Source organism: Ambystoma mexicanum, chromosome 5q (genome assembly GCF_040938575.1).
Source record: "Ambystoma mexicanum isolate Mex_15411 chromosome 5q, UKY_AmexF1_1, whole genome shotgun sequence".
NCBI classification, from domain to species: Eukaryota; Metazoa; Chordata; class Amphibia; order Caudata; family Ambystomatidae; genus Ambystoma; species Ambystoma mexicanum.
In genome coordinates this window covers 1,073,169,195-1,073,187,964 of record NC_090933.1, presented here as the reverse complement: position 1 = coordinate 1,073,187,964, position 18,770 = coordinate 1,073,169,195, and the positions used below count along the sequence as shown (strand labels likewise).

General features: G+C 43.1%; 1 protein-coding gene across 2 annotated transcripts in view; it reads right to left on the bottom strand.

Annotated features, from left to right (window-relative positions):
* Nucleotides 1-18,770, bottom strand: part of TBC1D31 (TBC1 domain family member 31) — a 1,687,314-nt gene that overhangs the window by 1,056,318 nt on the left and 612,226 nt on the right. For both annotated transcript variants that reach the window (XM_069621570.1, XM_069621571.1), the window contains exon 8: nucleotides 5,369-5,560. In XM_069621570.1, the coding sequence (XP_069477671.1) occupies nucleotides 5,369-5,560 (192 nt within the window). The remainder of the gene's footprint in view (nucleotides 1-5,368; nucleotides 5,561-18,770) is intronic.

Here is an 18,770-nt window from a genome sequence, read left to right as displayed (position 1 = left end):
AATATAGTGTCTGTTCAAGGAATGGGGCCCACCGTCCTCGAACAGATAGTTCAATATAAGACTGAGAAACTCGGGTATACAGGAAGTCTGAGATTATTGTCTGAAACCTTCATGTTTCTACTCATGTAACCCATTAGGGTCTCCCTGAGTCTTAATGTCATGTCCACTTTCCCTACTCAATGGATCGATTTGTTTGTCCAATTGTAGAGCCGAGTCCTCCCATCCAAAAGTATTAGTCTTATGGGACCTATCCTAGGAACACTCATCCCCCTCATGATGTATAACTGCATTAGCGTTCCTCTGCCCTAACATACTTTCAATTATCTGTTTAACAGCCGCTACATCCAAGACCTCGTTTTTGTGGCTTCTATTTTCTGCTGTTAACGGGTCCTTATCTTGAATATTTCCTTGTCTACCATAATCATTTGAGGATTCCATTCCCTCCAATTTCTTCATGTCATTCATTGTAAAGGTATTTGGCGCTACTGATTTACCTTGGTGACCCAGACCCGTATTTACTGAGTGCACTACGACACTTATTGTTGGTGGTACATGCCCCTCAGCAAGAGACTCCGCCTGGTTACCATTCCCTCCGCTGTGATATATCTCACTGTCCTGTATAGAATCTGATGTAAATTTCTTGTGAACGGTGGGACCTACTGACACTGGCGTAACTGTTCTAAATGGTGCGACGGGATTCTTAAATATGTCAAAAATTGTTTTTGTTGAATTTTCTTTCTTGTTTTTTTTAAATTTATGTTTTGAATTTAGGGATATCTGCAGGTGAAGTATCCAGATCAATAATTTCAGCGATAACTCCCTCTTCACCAGAACCACCCTTGACAGAATCAATTGTTTCGACAAACACTACCTCAACAACAATACCACCCTTGTCAGGCCCACCCTTTGAAGCCTTTTTTTCCTTAATTTCTGTGAACAGGTGTAGTTCCCTGAGCATTTTTATCGTTGTGGTATGTAAACATTCACTTAATTTTTCAGGGAGTGTACCAACAGTCCTTAAGATTTAATTCAGCACTGCTGTTTGTTCACGTAGCTCCTGTGTTATTAATTCATTGTGTATACCCAATATAGTTGTCAGCTCAGGCATATTCATTAACGAAGAGTCTACATTACGATTATCAATTACTTCATCATCATGCGTAGATAGCCCTAGCAATGTGATTTCTCCACTTTGGAAGATTTCGGGTGTATCAAGCAGGGAGCGATTTGAGCTTTGTCCTATGTGTGAATTACCAACGGCGTAAGGAAATATTGGATTTGCTATCCCGCCTTTACAAGTCACCTTCCTGAGAAAACAGTAAACAAGTTGACCCAAAAACCTCAGACTGCAATGATACTATACACCCGTAGCCCATGCCACTGAATTCCTTAGTACAATGGAAAACCTATAGACCAGAATGAGAAAATACAACTGTATAACAAACAAATGCATACCAAAGATACTAACGCTCCAAAAGCTGCCGCTGCACGCAGAACCGCAAACAGCAAAAAGCAGCAGCCTTTGCGATTGACTTCGCGCGGCCCTCAGGTCAAATAGAATCCTTGGAAAATGGGCAGTGCTACTGTCCAATGTAAATCCTCTTGCGTATTTCTGGAGCAGCGTTCTTTCCAAAGCTTCCCACAGAAAACAGCGATTGACTACGCGATGGGCGCGCGGCTCCCAGATCAAATAGAATCCTGGGAAAATGGGCAGAGCTACTGTCCAATGTAAATCCTCTTGCGTATTTCAGGAGCAGCGTTCTCTCCAAAGCTTACCACAGCAAACAGTGATTGCCTTTGCGATTGACTTCCCGATGAGCCATTTTGATTTGACAGAATGACTAGGATCGTTTTATTTATTATTTGATGGTCGAGACTACTCCCATCGTAGCTATAAGGTAAAGCAAGAGTTTCTCCAACCCCATTGAAACTTCAATAAAGGTTTTACAAATTGTATCCTTTGTGTCAGTGTCATACGTGTGATACCATGCCTCCCTTACAGGGGCCATTGCATTGTAACTAAAACAATATTTTAGCAGGCACTATCTTTGATGGTAGGAGACATCAAAGTTATCTGTTAGCTCTGACAATATTTCGATTCCATGTGCATTTTCCTTGTATTTAAAAATTGAGTTGCAGCTGTAAGGGTGCAGAAGGATGAGACTGACACAAAGGTGGCATGATGGTTGGCAAAGAATGTTATTCTATTTGAAAAGAAATCGAAAGGCCTAACTGTCCTTACTTATATGAGGGGTTTCCCTGCCTCAACTAAAGACTAAAAAGGACCAGTCAGAATGTCTGTTTAACTCAAATGTCCACTGTCCTGTGTCACAATTTGTAGTTCTATCCCTCACACTTATAACAAAAGCAAATACTAGAATGTTTGTTGCCCAGGAGAATGACCCCCTTCTCCTGGCTTTGTGATCACAGTTCACTTCAGGGGAAATGACTCCCTTCCCCATGTTGGCGTATTCCCAACACCGCAAAATTTCAAACTAACGTTACCACAGAGAATGACTTCCTTCCCCTGCTTGCAAACATCTTCAAATAAACAAAAGAAAACTAGCCTAAGAACCCTTCTCCTCTCGGGTTGTTGATGTATCAAGGGGAATGCCTTCCTTCTGCTGATTCAAAGGTTCCTTTAACACTTGACATCGGGAGGACGACTCTCTCCTCCCGATGCTTCTCTTCACAGCGTGCCAATCACACTAGACCCAAAGGGAATGACTCCCTTCCCCTGGATGCTCCGGTGTTTCCTTTTTATTCCAATTGTGCTTGGGTCCCAGCCCCAGGTTCTTCTTCTTTGAGTCTGTAGATCTGGTTCACTAACCTGCCAAGTACTGCCACAAGGAAGAGGACTTGTGTCTTTGTTGGGACTTGGGTCCTTGACCCGGGTTTCTGTTATCGTCAGTTGCACGAATAGTCCTTTTGACTTTCTGTCTCCTTGACCCTTCTCTAGTGATTGAGGGTTATGTTCCTTCCACTGACACAAGGAAGATTCTTGGATGCACAAACAGTCCTCTTGAATAACAGGGTCCTTAGCCCTTCCCTGGTCATCAGTGGTTCTGTTCCTTCCACTGATACGAGGAAGATTTCCTCAGATGCACAAATAGTACTCTTGAATTTCAGTGTCCTAACCCTTCTCCTAATGTTCATTTGATATGGATTACACCCGGGACCAGACAGCGACCCTTTCACCTCCCCTGCGTCGCCGCTGACAGGCCTGTGCCTCCCGTTACATTGTAGGGATTTGCGGCATGTCTATAGACCTCGCTGGGACTGGAAGCAGTGTCTCATTGGCTTTGCTCGTCCCTCCCATTCTTCCGGTCGTTCAACGTCTTCCCGCTGACTACAGTCTCAACACTTGCCAAGGACTTGCTGGTCCAACTCTTCGAGGCAGTGTTACCGTTCCTCTCCACAACCGGAGCTGTGTGCGGTGCTTCTCCTCTGGAATCGGATGGGGCATTCCTTCCTCTTCCACCAGCGTCCTCCGGTCTCATGATTCCAAATTCCTGCATCTCACAGCGTCTCCGCTCTGTATGGTTTACCAGCCGGGCTCTCCCCATCAGTTGTTTTTCAGTTTTTAAAGTGTTCATATCCTCGCAGGAGACTAGACTGTTGCTCTCAGTTCTGGGGAGTGATCGTCATGTTGGTATGCCTCTTCTTAGTCACAGTACTTTCATGTTCCCTATAGTTTTCTACCCGATAGTAGTACATAGGTATATTCTCTACAAAGAGGTTCTTCAAGGAAGGAGAGGTTCGAGTGTGTGGAGGCGTGTTGGTGTTACAAGCCCTGCACCCTAGATGGTTGTATTCATCCTCGAAGGGGGAGCCCCTCCCCATGAGATCCTCCTGCATTACACCATCCCCAGGGGGACTATCGGGTAGCAGTCTCACCTCCCTGGCATCATGGGAAGGGGCTCCCCCTTGGGCAGAAGTGACAACATCTAGGGATTCGTCATGCAGCACATAATACAATATAGTAAGGGGTAAAAATGTAAAGCTGCAATTACTAGCCAAGCATAGATCATGTGCCCCTTGCAATCCCTCCATGCACATAGCACACTATTTCTTACTCAACACGAGTCATTTATCACCAGTTAATAGCTTGTGAAGAGTAAATATTTTGGGGCCGGATTAAGTGAATGAATCAATGTGTAGGTTTTCCTTGTGTCTGACAACTTTGAGGTGGGGAATGTAACAATACCTTAGAGAATGGATATTTGCTTTATAGTATAGGAGAACATTTTCATATACATTATCTTGCAATAACATTAATCTGTAATTGTTTTCATGAATATATGCAAAGCTGCTGGCGAAATGGAGATTGTCAGTCATGCTTTTGTTATTTTGAACCACTACAAGGAAGTGGAAGGAACCACTACATTGGTATATACACTTTTCAGAAATTAGAATTGTCAAACCACTGTCCAACCACTCAGTCCTTTGTAGCCCATCCTGTGTGAATATAGATGTGCAGCAAGACAATAGATAATGCACAATAGGTTCTGGCCAGAGAAATACAATCGTAATGTTACAGCAGTGTTCCAGATAAGTGGGAGTAAAATAATGTTTTATGAAGTAAAAGCGTTAAGTTCCATTCCCAGTGGGAGCATTTATTAAGCGAGTAAACGCATGTTTTTCCGGTAAAACAAATATGTTTCATAAGAAAAATTTCTTAGAACCAAGTTATTCATGTGCATTAAAAGGTACATTTTTATCTTTTCAGCTCAGGCAGTAATAATAGTACAGTTTCTTCCTGTGGCTCTACGTGTACTACTGGTCCAAACAGACCCATGGAGCTCTGTGGATGAAAGCAGGGAGATATGCTCTGACGTATTTGTTTCTAATTTTTGATGGGAGTATTTTCACTCTCAATTTAAATTTTCGGTGACTATTTGCCTAGTTTTAGGGAGTAAAAGTAGCTGATACACCCCTTATTTGTAGAGCTGGGCTACAGAGCCAACCGTGAGTATGGAAATCTGTCAGACATTATGCCGTGAAAGCATTGAAAATTCTCCTCAACGGCAAATCTAAAATGCAATCATTGGAAAGGTCAATTCCTATGGCTTTGCAAATGTGGAGGATAAGCCTTTACTGTACTGTGGGGGTGGCACAAAATCACACCATAATTTCAGCATAACCATGGACTATGCAAATAGCTCCTTTAGAATCACTCAATTCAAAAGACCCCTTCTCTACATTTCCAAAGCCAGACCCTATTGTCTTTACCAATGTTTTAGTTTAGATCTGTAGGAGAAAAAGTCACCCAACAAGTCCCGCCATCCCGATGCTCCTATTCAACCAATGAAGCAGTACACTGCTTTATTAGCTTGCTCGCCTGTTTAAAACAATCAGACATGCATACCTCTTTATCTTCAAGTGTAGAGTTGACAGCGGGTCTTAACACTCTAGTTTGAACTTTGCAAGCTTTTGATTTCCAGGGTCTTTCGGTCTGTGCTGATGACACTTTAACAGTTAGATTTGATGTAGTTGAATTATCCACAGAGCTCTTTCCTTTAGACAGATTCTCAACCACTTTAACCAGAGGCGGAGGGGGCTATGATGAAAGGCAAAGAACATTGAAAGTAAAATGGAAAAAAACATGTAGTAGTAGTAGTAAAATGTATTTATAAAGCGCAACTTATCACTGCATACACATTATCAAGGTGTTGTACAAATTAGACAAATAGTACAAATATAAAACAGACACAGGATACAATAGTACTACATATCATATATAGGTTTGGGCTCTAGAAAAAGCACCACCCCAATAAATACACCGTAGTGTCTGAATCAGTCTGCTCCCATAACGGGTTGTGTTGCGGTTACCTAGTCCTGGGAGCTGCAGATAGGGTGTGTAACCATTGAGTTAAGGAGGGGCAGCATCATGGACAATCTTCCATATCTGGGTTAAAACCCATCTCAATTTTTGCCTTCATAGGTAACCAGTGCAAATATCTTCTTGTTTCTGAAACATGATCAAACGTTCTTAAACCGCAGATCACCAAGTACTAAGTGGTGGAATGATATTAACAACTAACATTGATTCTTCACTATACCACACATCTCTATGCCTCACATTACTTCCTCTTGTTCACGATTAGAGAGGAAATGTTTAGTAAGGATATATGTCATAACTGCAGATTTTTAGCAGCTCTGTTAATGACAGTGCAAATAGGACCTTGCTATTGCAGAGGTTACAAATAACTTGCCTAAAAACAAACAGACAAAGCAAATATTTTTGGCAGATCATATCACCAGGTACTGACATCATCTGTATTATGCTCGCACAGAGCATTGCTGAAAGCTCTCTAGCTTAGCTGCAGCAGGGGCAGCTACTTGTCCTGGGGAGCATGTGGACTGTGTGTGGTCTTCAGAACTACGGAGGTAACCTTTTCTATTTTGTTTCTGTGAACAAGAAGATGTGGTTTTAATATTTGTGTGTTTGGCTGAAGTTTCACTCCCAGATACTACCATGCTGCGCAGCACCAAAGACCTTCCTAATGATTTATCCCCCTGTCTGGATCCTAGCTCTTTAATTGAGGCACTGGGCTTAGAAACACAAACTAGTTCTTCCTAGAGGCACCATTACAGCTTATTGTTGCCCACCACCTTCTACTCTAAGGCTCTCTGGCAATATAGATGCACCGGAGGACGCAAACACAGTGTAACATATATAAACTTAGCTTGTTGTCTAATGTGTGTTACAGATTACAACAAAAGACCAAAAGGCACCTGTGCATTGGTAAGGTATTTGGTGCTAGTACTCTCAGCTGCTCCCACAGTGTTGAAAGCAACTCTATTGCTGTCCCATAGCCTAAGAAAACATTTAATTCCAGTTTGGTTACTATTCCTAATCTAGAACATATTATGCAAATTTCTCTCAGCATTCTAGAATCTACTCATATGGAAGCAGATGACGCCTTGTTGCAAAGGCTAAACAAACACAGAAACTGAATCATATCGAGCAGTCAATAATGAATAAACGAAATCTCTCTTGCTTGTGCTGGAATGTTTCACCATTGTTCACTCCTTTTTTTGTTGATGGCTCAAAATCTGCAGCTCATGCTTGGCATGAACACAAATTGAACATGTAAAACAATTATATAGGCCTTTAAGACTGGAGCTCATGTTTTTCACAGTCCATCTGATTCTAATAATGAAGTTCAATGCCATCTCATAAATGAAATAGAAAGGAGGGGAGAAAAAGGACAAAATTAACTAACATGGGCCAACTACAAATCTCACACAAGATTGACTCTCCGGCTATTATTTGCAGCCCGGCTGATATAAGTAATGGAAGTCTCACACCTCCTCATCAACGAAACAGAACTAAGAAACAAAACAAAAAGGGGAAAACAAATTCAACACTAGAGTCATAAGTAAAAGGAAAAGGGATCTATCTCAACTAAAGATGAGCGAAGCTGGTAGGTATAAAAAAACAAACAAACCAGGAAAAAGCACAAAAGGAAGGCAAAGGCGCCAATTGGGATAGAATCCACACTGGACAATAAACTAAGCAGAGAAATCCAAACCAAGGAGGATCCATTTATCATTCCTGATACAAGCAATATAATCTCCTTATCTCTGTCATACTATCAAATTCCTTCAGGGCATTGGAGGAGATTGGCAGGTCTTCAGGCAAATCGCTTGTTTCAGAGTCGATCCAAGTGCCCAGAGAAAAGACAAAGATGGAACTTAAAGCGCTTTGAGGCCTAAGGGCGATGTAGCGCTTTACAAGCATTAAATCACCAACAACAAAAAAAGATAAATATATATACACTAAACATGCTAAATCTGCATATATTGTCTCTGATTTTGGAGCACTAAGTGCATGGGTTTTGAAATGGTCCGAACCTCTACTAATGTAGTTCTGCGTAAACCAGAAAGAAATGGGAATGGCTCACAACGTTCTTTTCCATTAACCCGCAAAAGTGATCCAAGCCCTGACTGTCCAGGTATAAAATTGTCATCATGGACTACCAGGGGTCATACACATTTTGTGAGCAGACATGCGGGATACTTTTTGTTTTTTCAATATAGTATCTTATTGCAGGAAAGGTGGCTCTGTTCTCAGATTTTATTTGATGGTTTTACTACGATTACAACATTGGCTTATAGATGCAAAAATCAATTGCAACATTAGTGAACTCATGCTATCTGTAGAATGCCCACAGCTTCTTGCTGCTAGTCATCATTTTCGAACTAAGACAGAACATAAAAGTCCTGGTCATAAATGTCTATGCTCTCTCTGGTTGCGAATTTACAGATACAATTATAAAAAACATGGATCTCATTAACACTTTCTCTTGTGATGAACATGGATTCTATCATATTAACTCAAGCTTGATTCATCTAAGATATATAATATTCCTGAACCTAGCATGTGTGGTTTTGCTAAGAAAACTGTTAATCAAAAGCAGGAAATGGGCACAATTCATGGAGGATGGGCTTATTATGCTGAATGGCAGAATCCAGGGGGATATCACTAGAGACACACTTGGAGGTGCAAAATAAGTCACATACGATTGATTATTTTTGCACATTATGATTGTTAAAAAGATGAATATCACAGATAAAGCAAATAGGGATCACGGCAAATTGTAATTAACGTTAAACGCCAAATTGCCATCTCACAAATGCCACAGCCAAGGATCGTATGGGCTAAATGTGGGAAAGAACTGCATCCTCTGGGCTAAATTTAACATTCGCAGTAGGTGTGAGTCAGAAGAAGGACACAGGCTCTTTAAGCACATGATTCAAAATATTTGATTTAAATAAAGTTGAGGCTTAGCTTTCCCTATGCCTTGTTGGTGGTCCCTGTCTATGTTTCTAAGGTGCTCATCTGTCAGTTGTGAAATGTCCAAAAGGAATAGGGCCGCTGTCCAAAAACTAAACTAATTGACCCTACCACTATGAAAACTAACTTGTAGGTGGAGAATGACTCCCTTTACCTGAGAGTACTTCTAGTACCAGTATGTAGGATTCTTCATTAACAGATAATCCTTAAATAGTATCTGGCGATGCTTTGCATAAGTCTCTGTAGCTCTTCAAGGGTGAACCGATGTCTTCCTTTCTATGCAGAAGTCTCTGATTCTCTTTATGTCCGAATAGCATTTTTCTCTTGGCCAATTGTGGGTTGATTTATTTGCTCTATTTGTCTCAGCTTGACATGTCGAATTTCTCCAATCTCAAATTCACTGTAAGATTTCCTTTTTATATTCCCTTTCTCAAATATTTTTGGGCTTATAACTCTCGTCATTTCCCAGGGTATTAGCCACGATTCTTTTCTCTTTGTCTCCCTATATTTTTAAGTTTGTTTCTTCAAAAGGGTACTTAATCTTGTGGATTTTACTGAGACTAGTTATTTGTTTAACATACTGATCCCTCCGTGGCAGGCAGTTATACCCGTTCTTACTGTTACCTTCTATTATGGGGGAAAACGGCTTGTTCCCTTTGGGATCCCTTTGGGATCTCTTGTCGGGTCTGTAACCGCTGTAACAGGCACTTCAGTGTTGTGCTACGCCTTCAGTACTCTCTTCAGTATGCTTGTCCACTGCTAAGGCATCGGACACCCCATGCCCTTATGTTCACACTGGTATCAGCGACATTGGAGGGACCGACTGTCCACCATGAACTTTCTTTGGTCTTGCTACCACCTCTGCTAGGGCTCTTGCCCCTCGGAACTTTTGTATTGGGTTGACACCGTATCTCTGACATAAATAGCCCTCCAGTAGCCCGCCATACTTCTCTAAGTCTGCACTCTGAGTTTTGTGTGCTGGGCGGACGTCATGCCTCTAGGGTCCCAGCGTGTAACTCTGGGTTTCTTTTATGGTTTTCTCGTGTCAGGTTTGGGCTGTATCTCGGGCATCCCTGCCTTTCTCTCTCTGTCTTTTCCCTTCAGGTTCATTTATTTTATTTATTGTGCATTTGTAAGGTGCTTATACAGCAAGTAAATTGTGTTTCAAAGCGCCAAAGGTTTCTTGTGCTGGGTGGAAGGGGTGAACTGGGAACCAAAAGAGGCCCTGGAAATAATGTTCAAAGTGGTCCCATATTACAAATTTCTAGCACGCCCAACCCTTTACCTTTGAAATAATTTGAAAATAAAATAGGTTACCACACAAGAGGCCCAGGATGCAGAGGCCTACCGGAATTCTCCAGAGTGCCATAAAGGCCAGACCACCCCTGCTGAGGGGACGCAATGCTTCTAGCTTCCCAGCTGCCAACTCTGGGCTTCTTCTCTCTGGCTTTCTCGTGTCGGGCTGGTACCGTATGATAGGACTGATTTTCTATACTCTGGCCTGGTGGGCAGATGTATAGAACCCCCCCCCGGTCACCTGTGTTGCCGTGTGTTACCCCCACTGCCCCCATGATCGCCTGTGTTGCCGTGTGTGCCCCCACCCCTGCCGTGGTTGCCTGTGTTGCTGTGTGTGCCCCCCACATGCCTCCATGGTCGCCTGTGTTGCTGTGTGTGACCACCCCATGGTCGCCTGTGTTGATGGGTGTGCCTCCTACCCCCCCGCCCTCTCGGTGCCCTCACCTCCCTTTTCCTCTCCTCCAAGCCACGCCCGCCTTAACTGATTCTGCATTTATATGCTGCTGCCAACCTGAAACATGGGGTTGGGCAATATGTTTGTGCCACCTAAACTGACTCTGCATTTGAATGCTGCTGCCGCCCTGCAACATGGGGTTGGGCAACATGTCTGTACCACCTAAACTGACTCTGCATTTGAATGCTGCTGCCGCCCTGCAACATGGGGTTGGGCAACATGTCTCTGCCACCTAAACTGACTCTGCATTTGTATGCTGCTGCTGCCGCCCTGCAATATGGGGTTAGGCAGCCTGCATGTTTTTGCAAGAACTTATGTAACTAAGTATGCCACCCTGCAACATGGGTTAGGCCACGTGGATGTTCTTGTATGTTTTTGCCAGCACTTATGCAACTAAGTAAGCCTACTGTAACAGCGCTGCAATGCCCAAGGGCTGTTGTGCGCTTTATAAATGCAAATAAATAAATAAAAAACCTATATTGTGACAGGGACAACTCTGGGAGCTGTAGCCAAACCAGTTCAAGGTTGCAGTGACGAGAAGTCTAGGATAAGTCTCAAGAGATGGTGAGCTTGTAAAGGGTCCACAATGAGTACACACAATGGGAATCACAAATTACACTTAGACAGTATGTATAAAAATACAGTTATTTATTTATGACCAAATATCACAATGACAAATTACTACCAGAAGGATCACACAACACTAATAACAGATTACATATACACAGTCACCAGAGTAGGGCATAATACAAATCAAACCCCTGTAAAGGAAAGTGCAGATTAGTTTTATTTACTACAGGTCCACAGAGCATTAACCCAAACTTCAAAAGTCCTTCTATAAGTTGTCTGGGGCCTTATGCACAAAAGTTCAGGAAAAGTTCTGACACAGTTTGTGATGCAGGAGAAAATGAAGGTAGGGTCTCTGGGGTCCAATGAACAGTTCCAAGGGTTAGAGGACAGTGTATTCTAACTAAGAGAAGTGACTCCAACTTTCGGAAAGGCTTGCGCAAGTATGCAATGGCAAAGCCAAAGTATAGCAAATGTTTTATGAAAGTTAGGCAAACTTTAGGGGCAGGTAAGAACCACTGTAACTTACCTCCCATACTCTGATCCTTCCCAAGACTTGTCAGGTCAATAGAAGAAGGTCCAAGGTTGCTTTTCCCACCACCAGCCTCAGTCCGTGATTCGCAGGGGTTGCAGGTTCAAGCTAATCTCCGGTCAATGTCTTTCGCTGGTGCAAGCACTCTCGGATGAATGCAGAAAAACACGATGAATGACCCCTCTCAGGACTGGACTCAGTTAAGGGAAGCAGTTTCAGACGGTGGTCACTGCAGCACGGCGATGCAAAGAGCCTCACGTGTCGCGGTCACACTTTCCCTCCTATCTCGGGTCCCCTTGATGCTAGAACTCGAACCTTCGCTGAGGTAAGTCTTGTAAGACAAGCTGAGGATCCCCAAGTTCCAGGCCTCAACTTGGAACGGCGGTTTCGGCAGCACGGTAGCCCAAACTCAGAGCTGGTCAGCCACAGGACGATCCCAGGACACTTCCAACAACTCTTCTTCACGGGGTACCAAGCAGACGTCAGGAATGGATGTTCACTCCACTTCAAGGGTCGCAGCTCCCTCGCAGGATTGCTGAGGATCCATAGCAAGACAGTGATCCTCCAGGACAGCAGCAGAAGTTGGTCGCCAGGCCTCCTTCAGTCAGGTCTCAGGTCTATTCACGGGTCTCACAGCTGGACAGGAGTCTGGGCTTCTTCAGGTTACTCCAGGATCTCTGAATGGGTGCAGGGATCCTCTTCTTATCCTAAAAGCTAGGTAAGAGTCGAAACTCCCACTCTTCCCCCCCCCCCCCCTCAGCGGTCCAATCCAGACCACTGGCAGGAACACTCATGCATAACATTCAAGTCACAATGAAACCAGTTTCTGGATTGGGACCCAACAGTCCAAGCCCACATCCTGCCAGCAAACATAAATAGCCCTCCAGTAGCCCGCCAAAAGCCTCTGCTTTCCCGGGCACTGGAAGTCCATACAAGGATTTTCCTGGCCTCACAGGACAGGAAGAAGGCTAAAGAACAAGATGGCCAAAGGAGAAGCGAAAAAAACCATGTGGTTCGGCCATGTTTGGACAGTAGCCACAGTTAGTAGCCAAACGCGGAAAGGCTAAAACAAAAACCACCAATTAGCACACCTAGAGTTACCTAAAATCCTTTGAGTGCTAAAACAAAAAGTGTACCCCCCTTGTACTGCATTGTAAGATGCCCTGTATAATGATAAAAGTTACCACAAGTGATAACAAGTTACTAAAAGTAGTAACAGAGTAACTAGGCTAAGTGAAACAATGTTTCCCAGTACTGACAGCCTGAAGGACAGGTCAGTTTCCCCATAACAGATGAGCAAAATACAGTGTAGTGAAGCCTAAGGCTTCACTGAACTGTAGAAAGTACAGGTCGGGACCAAAAATAAAAGCAAAATATTTGGGGGTGCATAAAAATGGAAGGAAAGGTGCAGTAAAGAGAAATCTTTCCTAACACTATCTCGGGTGTCCGCGCCTTTCTCTCCGTCTCTTCTCTTTAAACTTTGCGTGTTGCTCTTCAGGAGAGTTTCACACTCGTTGGCTTGTGCTGACTCTGCCTCTCTCGCCTCGGCACGAAGAGTGTCCGTTATTTAAAGGATAGTTCCGGGACTTTTTTTTATTGTCCCTACGGTTCAGCCATGTGTTTTTAAGCATAAATCGGTAGATCGTAGAAAACTTTCCTATATACCTTACCCAACTTTTCGTCCATTAACACACTCGAAATCAGCCGCCATTTTCTGATAATCGTATCATTTCCCCCCCATCGACCTGGCTCACCTGCTTTTGCGGCACTAAATCAAATCCCCCGCCCCTGAAACAGACTTTATCAAAACATTCATATTCCCCGCCTCTATCCGTGACGTGACTGTGCTGCGTATGCAAACGCGCCCAGGCGTCTTCTACGCGACTCTACACAGAACCCGGAAACCAACACAGATCAGCTCACAACACAGCGCGCCACAATTCGGAATATGAAAGTGTACTTTTAAATCAAACCGCAAGATTGTAAATTTGGTAAAGTACATTTATTTGACATCAAATGTTTAGAGAATATTCAGCGATTTGCATTTTTATTTGCTCACGTTCCAGAAAGTTCGTTTTGAGGCACGCGATGTTCCTTTGCTGTACACAGGGTCTTAGATCATCTCACAATACAGCGCCACAATTCGGAATATGAAACTGTGGTTTAAAAGCAAACGGCAAGATTGTCCATTTGGCAAAGTACATTTATTGGACATCAAATGTTTAGAGAATATTCTGCGATTTGCATTTTTCTTTGCTCTCGATCCAAAATAGTTCGTCTTGAGGCAAGCGATGTTCGTGTGCAGTACACAGGGTGTTGGTTTACGATAAAATAAGCTCTTCGGTCGCACTGATAATCGCATGGCTGTTCCAACAACGAGGCACTAGGGCACCACAACGGTCAGTATGTTGCATCTAGCCGTTAGTACCGCGTAAGGGCATACTTGTACTTGGCGATCGTCCCATAAAATGGTCAGGGTGCTAACGTTGTTCACGCGGAGAAGCAACTGGCGGTTATAAAACCCATCCGCCGGTGTCTGGTACTCGTGACACGGACAATAATGAAGGATGTACCTGTTTTAAAAACATAAAAAATGAAATTAGTCTCACCATCAGATCTTTATTAAAATTATTCATTTTATATATTAGGTCGGGAAATTATTTCATAGCTAGGACAGTGCAACCGGGTACTATACGTCAAGGGGGGGCTGTAGGATACTGAGACAGTCCCCCAGTGCAGGGGTTGACAGGGAGGCAGTGCAGGTGGAGAGTGGAAGGGCCCAGGACCGAGGTCGCAGACAGTGGACCAGTTGTAGCAGGGGAGAGGGAGAGAGAAAGCAGAAGCAAAGAGGAAGGTTTTGAGGTGCTTCCGTAAAAGGAGATGGTTCTCCTCAAGATAGTGCGCGGTACAAAACAATATGCCACATAGAACGAACAAGTACAACTTAACCCGTCTTTAAAGCTACTGTATAGTAATTAAATTGCGGTATAAACTCATCTAAAGAGTTACTTACATTATATTTGCATTTTCCATTGTGTCTGTGCGTAGGGCAGCCCCGAAATACCACTCCTTCTATGCCGATGTTATTTCTTCTAATGAACGAACATTAAATGGCTATCGTTTCTGAAATTTTATTCATTATCGTTTCTTACGTTATTGCACCACACCCCCAAAAAGAAGTCTTTCGGGATGGTCCCGGCCTGTCAAGGTCAAATAACAATAGAACCTTATACTGAGTCGTGGGCCATTCCGGCACCCGAGCAAAAAATCAAAGCAGCTGACCTTCACTTGGAACGAGCACACATTCCTAGTTAGCTACATTCAGTGTAAGGCCATCTCACAGGACTTGAAATTTACACTCCTTTGCATTTTGTCTGCGTGCTTTGCAGCCCCAGAGAACCATAAATACGGAGACATTCTATATTTTTTGAAAAATGATTTATATTACTGTTTGGTTTAATTTAATGCGCAAATGAACAAGGTTGGATAGACACATTGCATGTACACTGAGCAATCACTTTTATTTACACAATACATAGCTACACATATTCAATGGGCCTGCGACATGAGGAGACTCGAGAGCAAAGTCACAGGTGACACCCGGGTGGTTCGCACTACTGCACGGTGAAGGGAGGGGCAAGGGTGGAGAGACACATTGCATGTACACTGAGCAATCACTTTTATTTACACAATACATAGCTACACATATTCAATGGGCCTGCGACATGAGGAGACTCGAGAGAACAGACAATCAAATTACAATCATTTAAACCGTGATGTGTATTTCTCAATGAGCTCTTCTTTAGGTGGACATGGAACAGAGGCAATGTTGGGTGGCAATGCAGTTGTCCCCTGCACAGGTTCGTTCACAACTCCATTTATGTGCCTATCTAGGACGTCAACAATAAGTCTCTCAATAAACTCATATTGCATATCCTCAAACACTGGTTTGATCACCCATTGTTTACTTCTTTTAGTGAAGGCCTTATTGTAGCGAAGCGTCCCTAAAGTTCCGGTCGTCCTACTTTGTTGACGGCCAACATTATGGTTATGTGCCAAGACCGCTAGAAGAGTCCGATTTATCATGCCCTCCATGCCGAAATGCAATCGTTTTGGCCTGTACTTTAGGCACATATTGTGGAACACCTCCAAATCTCCTGTGTGGCAGAATTCCGTGAGTCCCCTAAAATCTCTTGTTATAGTTTTATCAAATACAATCTTTTCAATGGCTTTGTGAGTGGGTGATGAAGGAATCAACCACTTCTTCTTCCGTGCCTCCTCTGTGGACAAATGGCCATGTTCACAATTGTGGAAATGTTGGTTTGTGGTCCAGCGGTGAACGTTGCTACAGTGTAACATTACTGACCGCCATTTTTCCAGTAGAATTTCCAACGACCCTCCACATGTTTTTGAGCTCCACCAAAGATGGTTGCTGATTGACTTGGACCACTGTGAAATACCTTGCATACCCTTTTTTTTTACCTGCAGCCGAAATTTTTTATTGATTGTTTTTGCAAGATGCCAAACGTCAAATTGGTGATTTATATTTTTGTACTCTTCTCTCATTGTCTTGGCAATTGAAACGTGTCTGTCCGTGGCTATCAGGTCGATCACCATTCCCCGCGATTGTAGTTCTTGCAATGATGCTACAAAGCCAACTTTCTCCATGGCCACTGAGGATGTACTTTGTGACACCTGCACGACCACCGAACTCACAATTTTCTTACTTTCCATGTCCTGAAAGTGGTAGGTGCAGTACTTGGCTGAAAATCCTGGGCTTTCGCACTGTCCATCACCGGCTAGCCTGAACCGTTTGCCCGCGAATGTACTATCAATAGACATTTTTTCCATTCTCCAAGCTTCGCTAATGGCTGGAAATAGATAATCGGTTTGGTATTTGTAGAACTGAGTTTTCGCAATGAAATGGATTCCCACAAACTGAAAGAAAGATTCTAACTTTTTAAAACTTGAACCACTAAAAAGTGCAGCCGCTGCACAAAGTAGATTGCCTGCTGGCAGTTGCCCCAGCATGGGTTGTGCAGACCATGAGAAAGGATGATATTTTGTACAGGTGGCATGTATTTTAAGGTTAGTGCCTCGAATTGCACGAGTCACATTAATCAATGGCTCCCCACATACTTCCCCACCAACCGAATGCCCACATTTCATCCGAATAATAATATCAATCAAACAACTATCGAATACAATGAATTTGGCCTCTTTCCTTAAACTGTCACTCTGCATCCCAGCTGGTTCGGCCTGTAACGTTGAGGACATGTCACTCACATGAAAGGTAGAATCTCTGATATCGCCTTCCGCTATGTTCAGTGATATTGATGGTGTTTCATTGTCGTCCACTTCATTCTCTTCCATTGCAACATCTGTTCCTTCTCCGGCGATGGGAGAATAAAACAATTTCTTCAACTTTCTCGCGGTCTTAGTTTTTGCGGGTGTGGATTCTGTGAATTGATCTCCGACTGCATCCGAACTACCAGGAGGACATTCACTATCAATGGCTGGATGTGGTATAGCTCCGTTGTCAATCACTTCATATTCTTCCCATTGGCACGATGCATCTCCAGTCTCAAGTCCCTGCCAAAAGGTTTGACAAGCAACATCTCTCGTTCGCTTCACTGTCTGTGTAGATCTAGTTCGTACACCCACTCGCAACTAGAGGACAGATTGGAAAAGGGATGTTCAGTTTAAACACAACTTACAGTATTGAACTATTAACAGTGAAAAACAACATAATATAGTGACCAGGACACTAACCTTTTGCTTTCTTTTCTTGAAACTTTCTTGCCTCGAACTTCAACATCTGGACGCTGTTGCTCCGACTCGTGTGTGCATGTCTCCACTTCCTCTTGCGCTGCAACGACTATATTTTCATGATAAGCACATCCATCACGCACTGACGCTCCATCGACTCCCTGAAACATAGAACTTTTATTAGTATGTATAATAATATTGAAAACACAAAATGTACTTGGGGACCAATACCCACGGACATCTCAATAGCAAAACACGGATGAACGCTTTGTGTAGAACATTCAAACGACAATTATTCACGCATTGTTGATCTACTTAGATGGAACTGTCAAGATCCATACCTCGGGCTCCTCATAGACCTCCATTGATGATATTATTGAAGATGATGCTTCAGTAACTCCCTGAAACACAGTAATTGCATTAGTATGGTTTTCTATTTTGTTAAAAAGAACATACACTTTGTGCAGGCGTCAACGGCTCATCTAAATAGACCTGCACAAATGATCAGTTGTATAAAATAAATAATGGATATCTAAATATGATTCGATTTGCTCGATCGTTGGAAGTGTCACCACCCAGAGATCTGCATCAACTACTAGGGGTGATGTTCTTGTAGAAGAAGCTCCGTCATCTCCCTGAAACATAGTACTTGCGTTAATAAAGAAGGAAGTATAGCGGATGTAATCACGTCATATGATTTCGCTTGATCGAACTGTCAGTATCCATACCTCGAAATGCATAAGAACATCAAGGGACGATGTAACTGCGGTGCACACTTCTGCAAGCTGTTGCGCCGACCCGTAACTGCATGCTCCCCCTTCTTCTTGGACTAATGCTCCATCGACTCCCTGAAACATAGGACTTTCATTAGTAATGAACACAATATTGAAAAAAGAAGACACATAGGAGGGCGACGACAGAAGGACATATCAATGGCTAAAAACGAAAGAAACATTGTGAGTAACAATCACGCTACAAGAATGCAAGATCTGATGATCGCCATCGATGGAACTGTCCGGAAACGTACCTCGAGCATCTGAGTGACATCAACGGTTGTCGTCAATGCGTTGGACTCCTCAGCATCTCCCTGAAAGACAGTACTTGCATTATTTTGGATAACAATAATTATAACTGAAAACAAAGACTAGAGGACGAGTACAAGGGTGTACCATTAGGTAAAATAATCACACGATAAATTAAAACTATTGATTTACATGCCTAAAACAAGTCAGTGGCAGAATAGCTAAGTAAGATTACCCGATAGGCGCTTGAAGTGGCTGATGACTGCAATAACGACACGGATGGAGAATCTTCCGCCTTCATATTGAGTGGATACATAAATGGGGAAA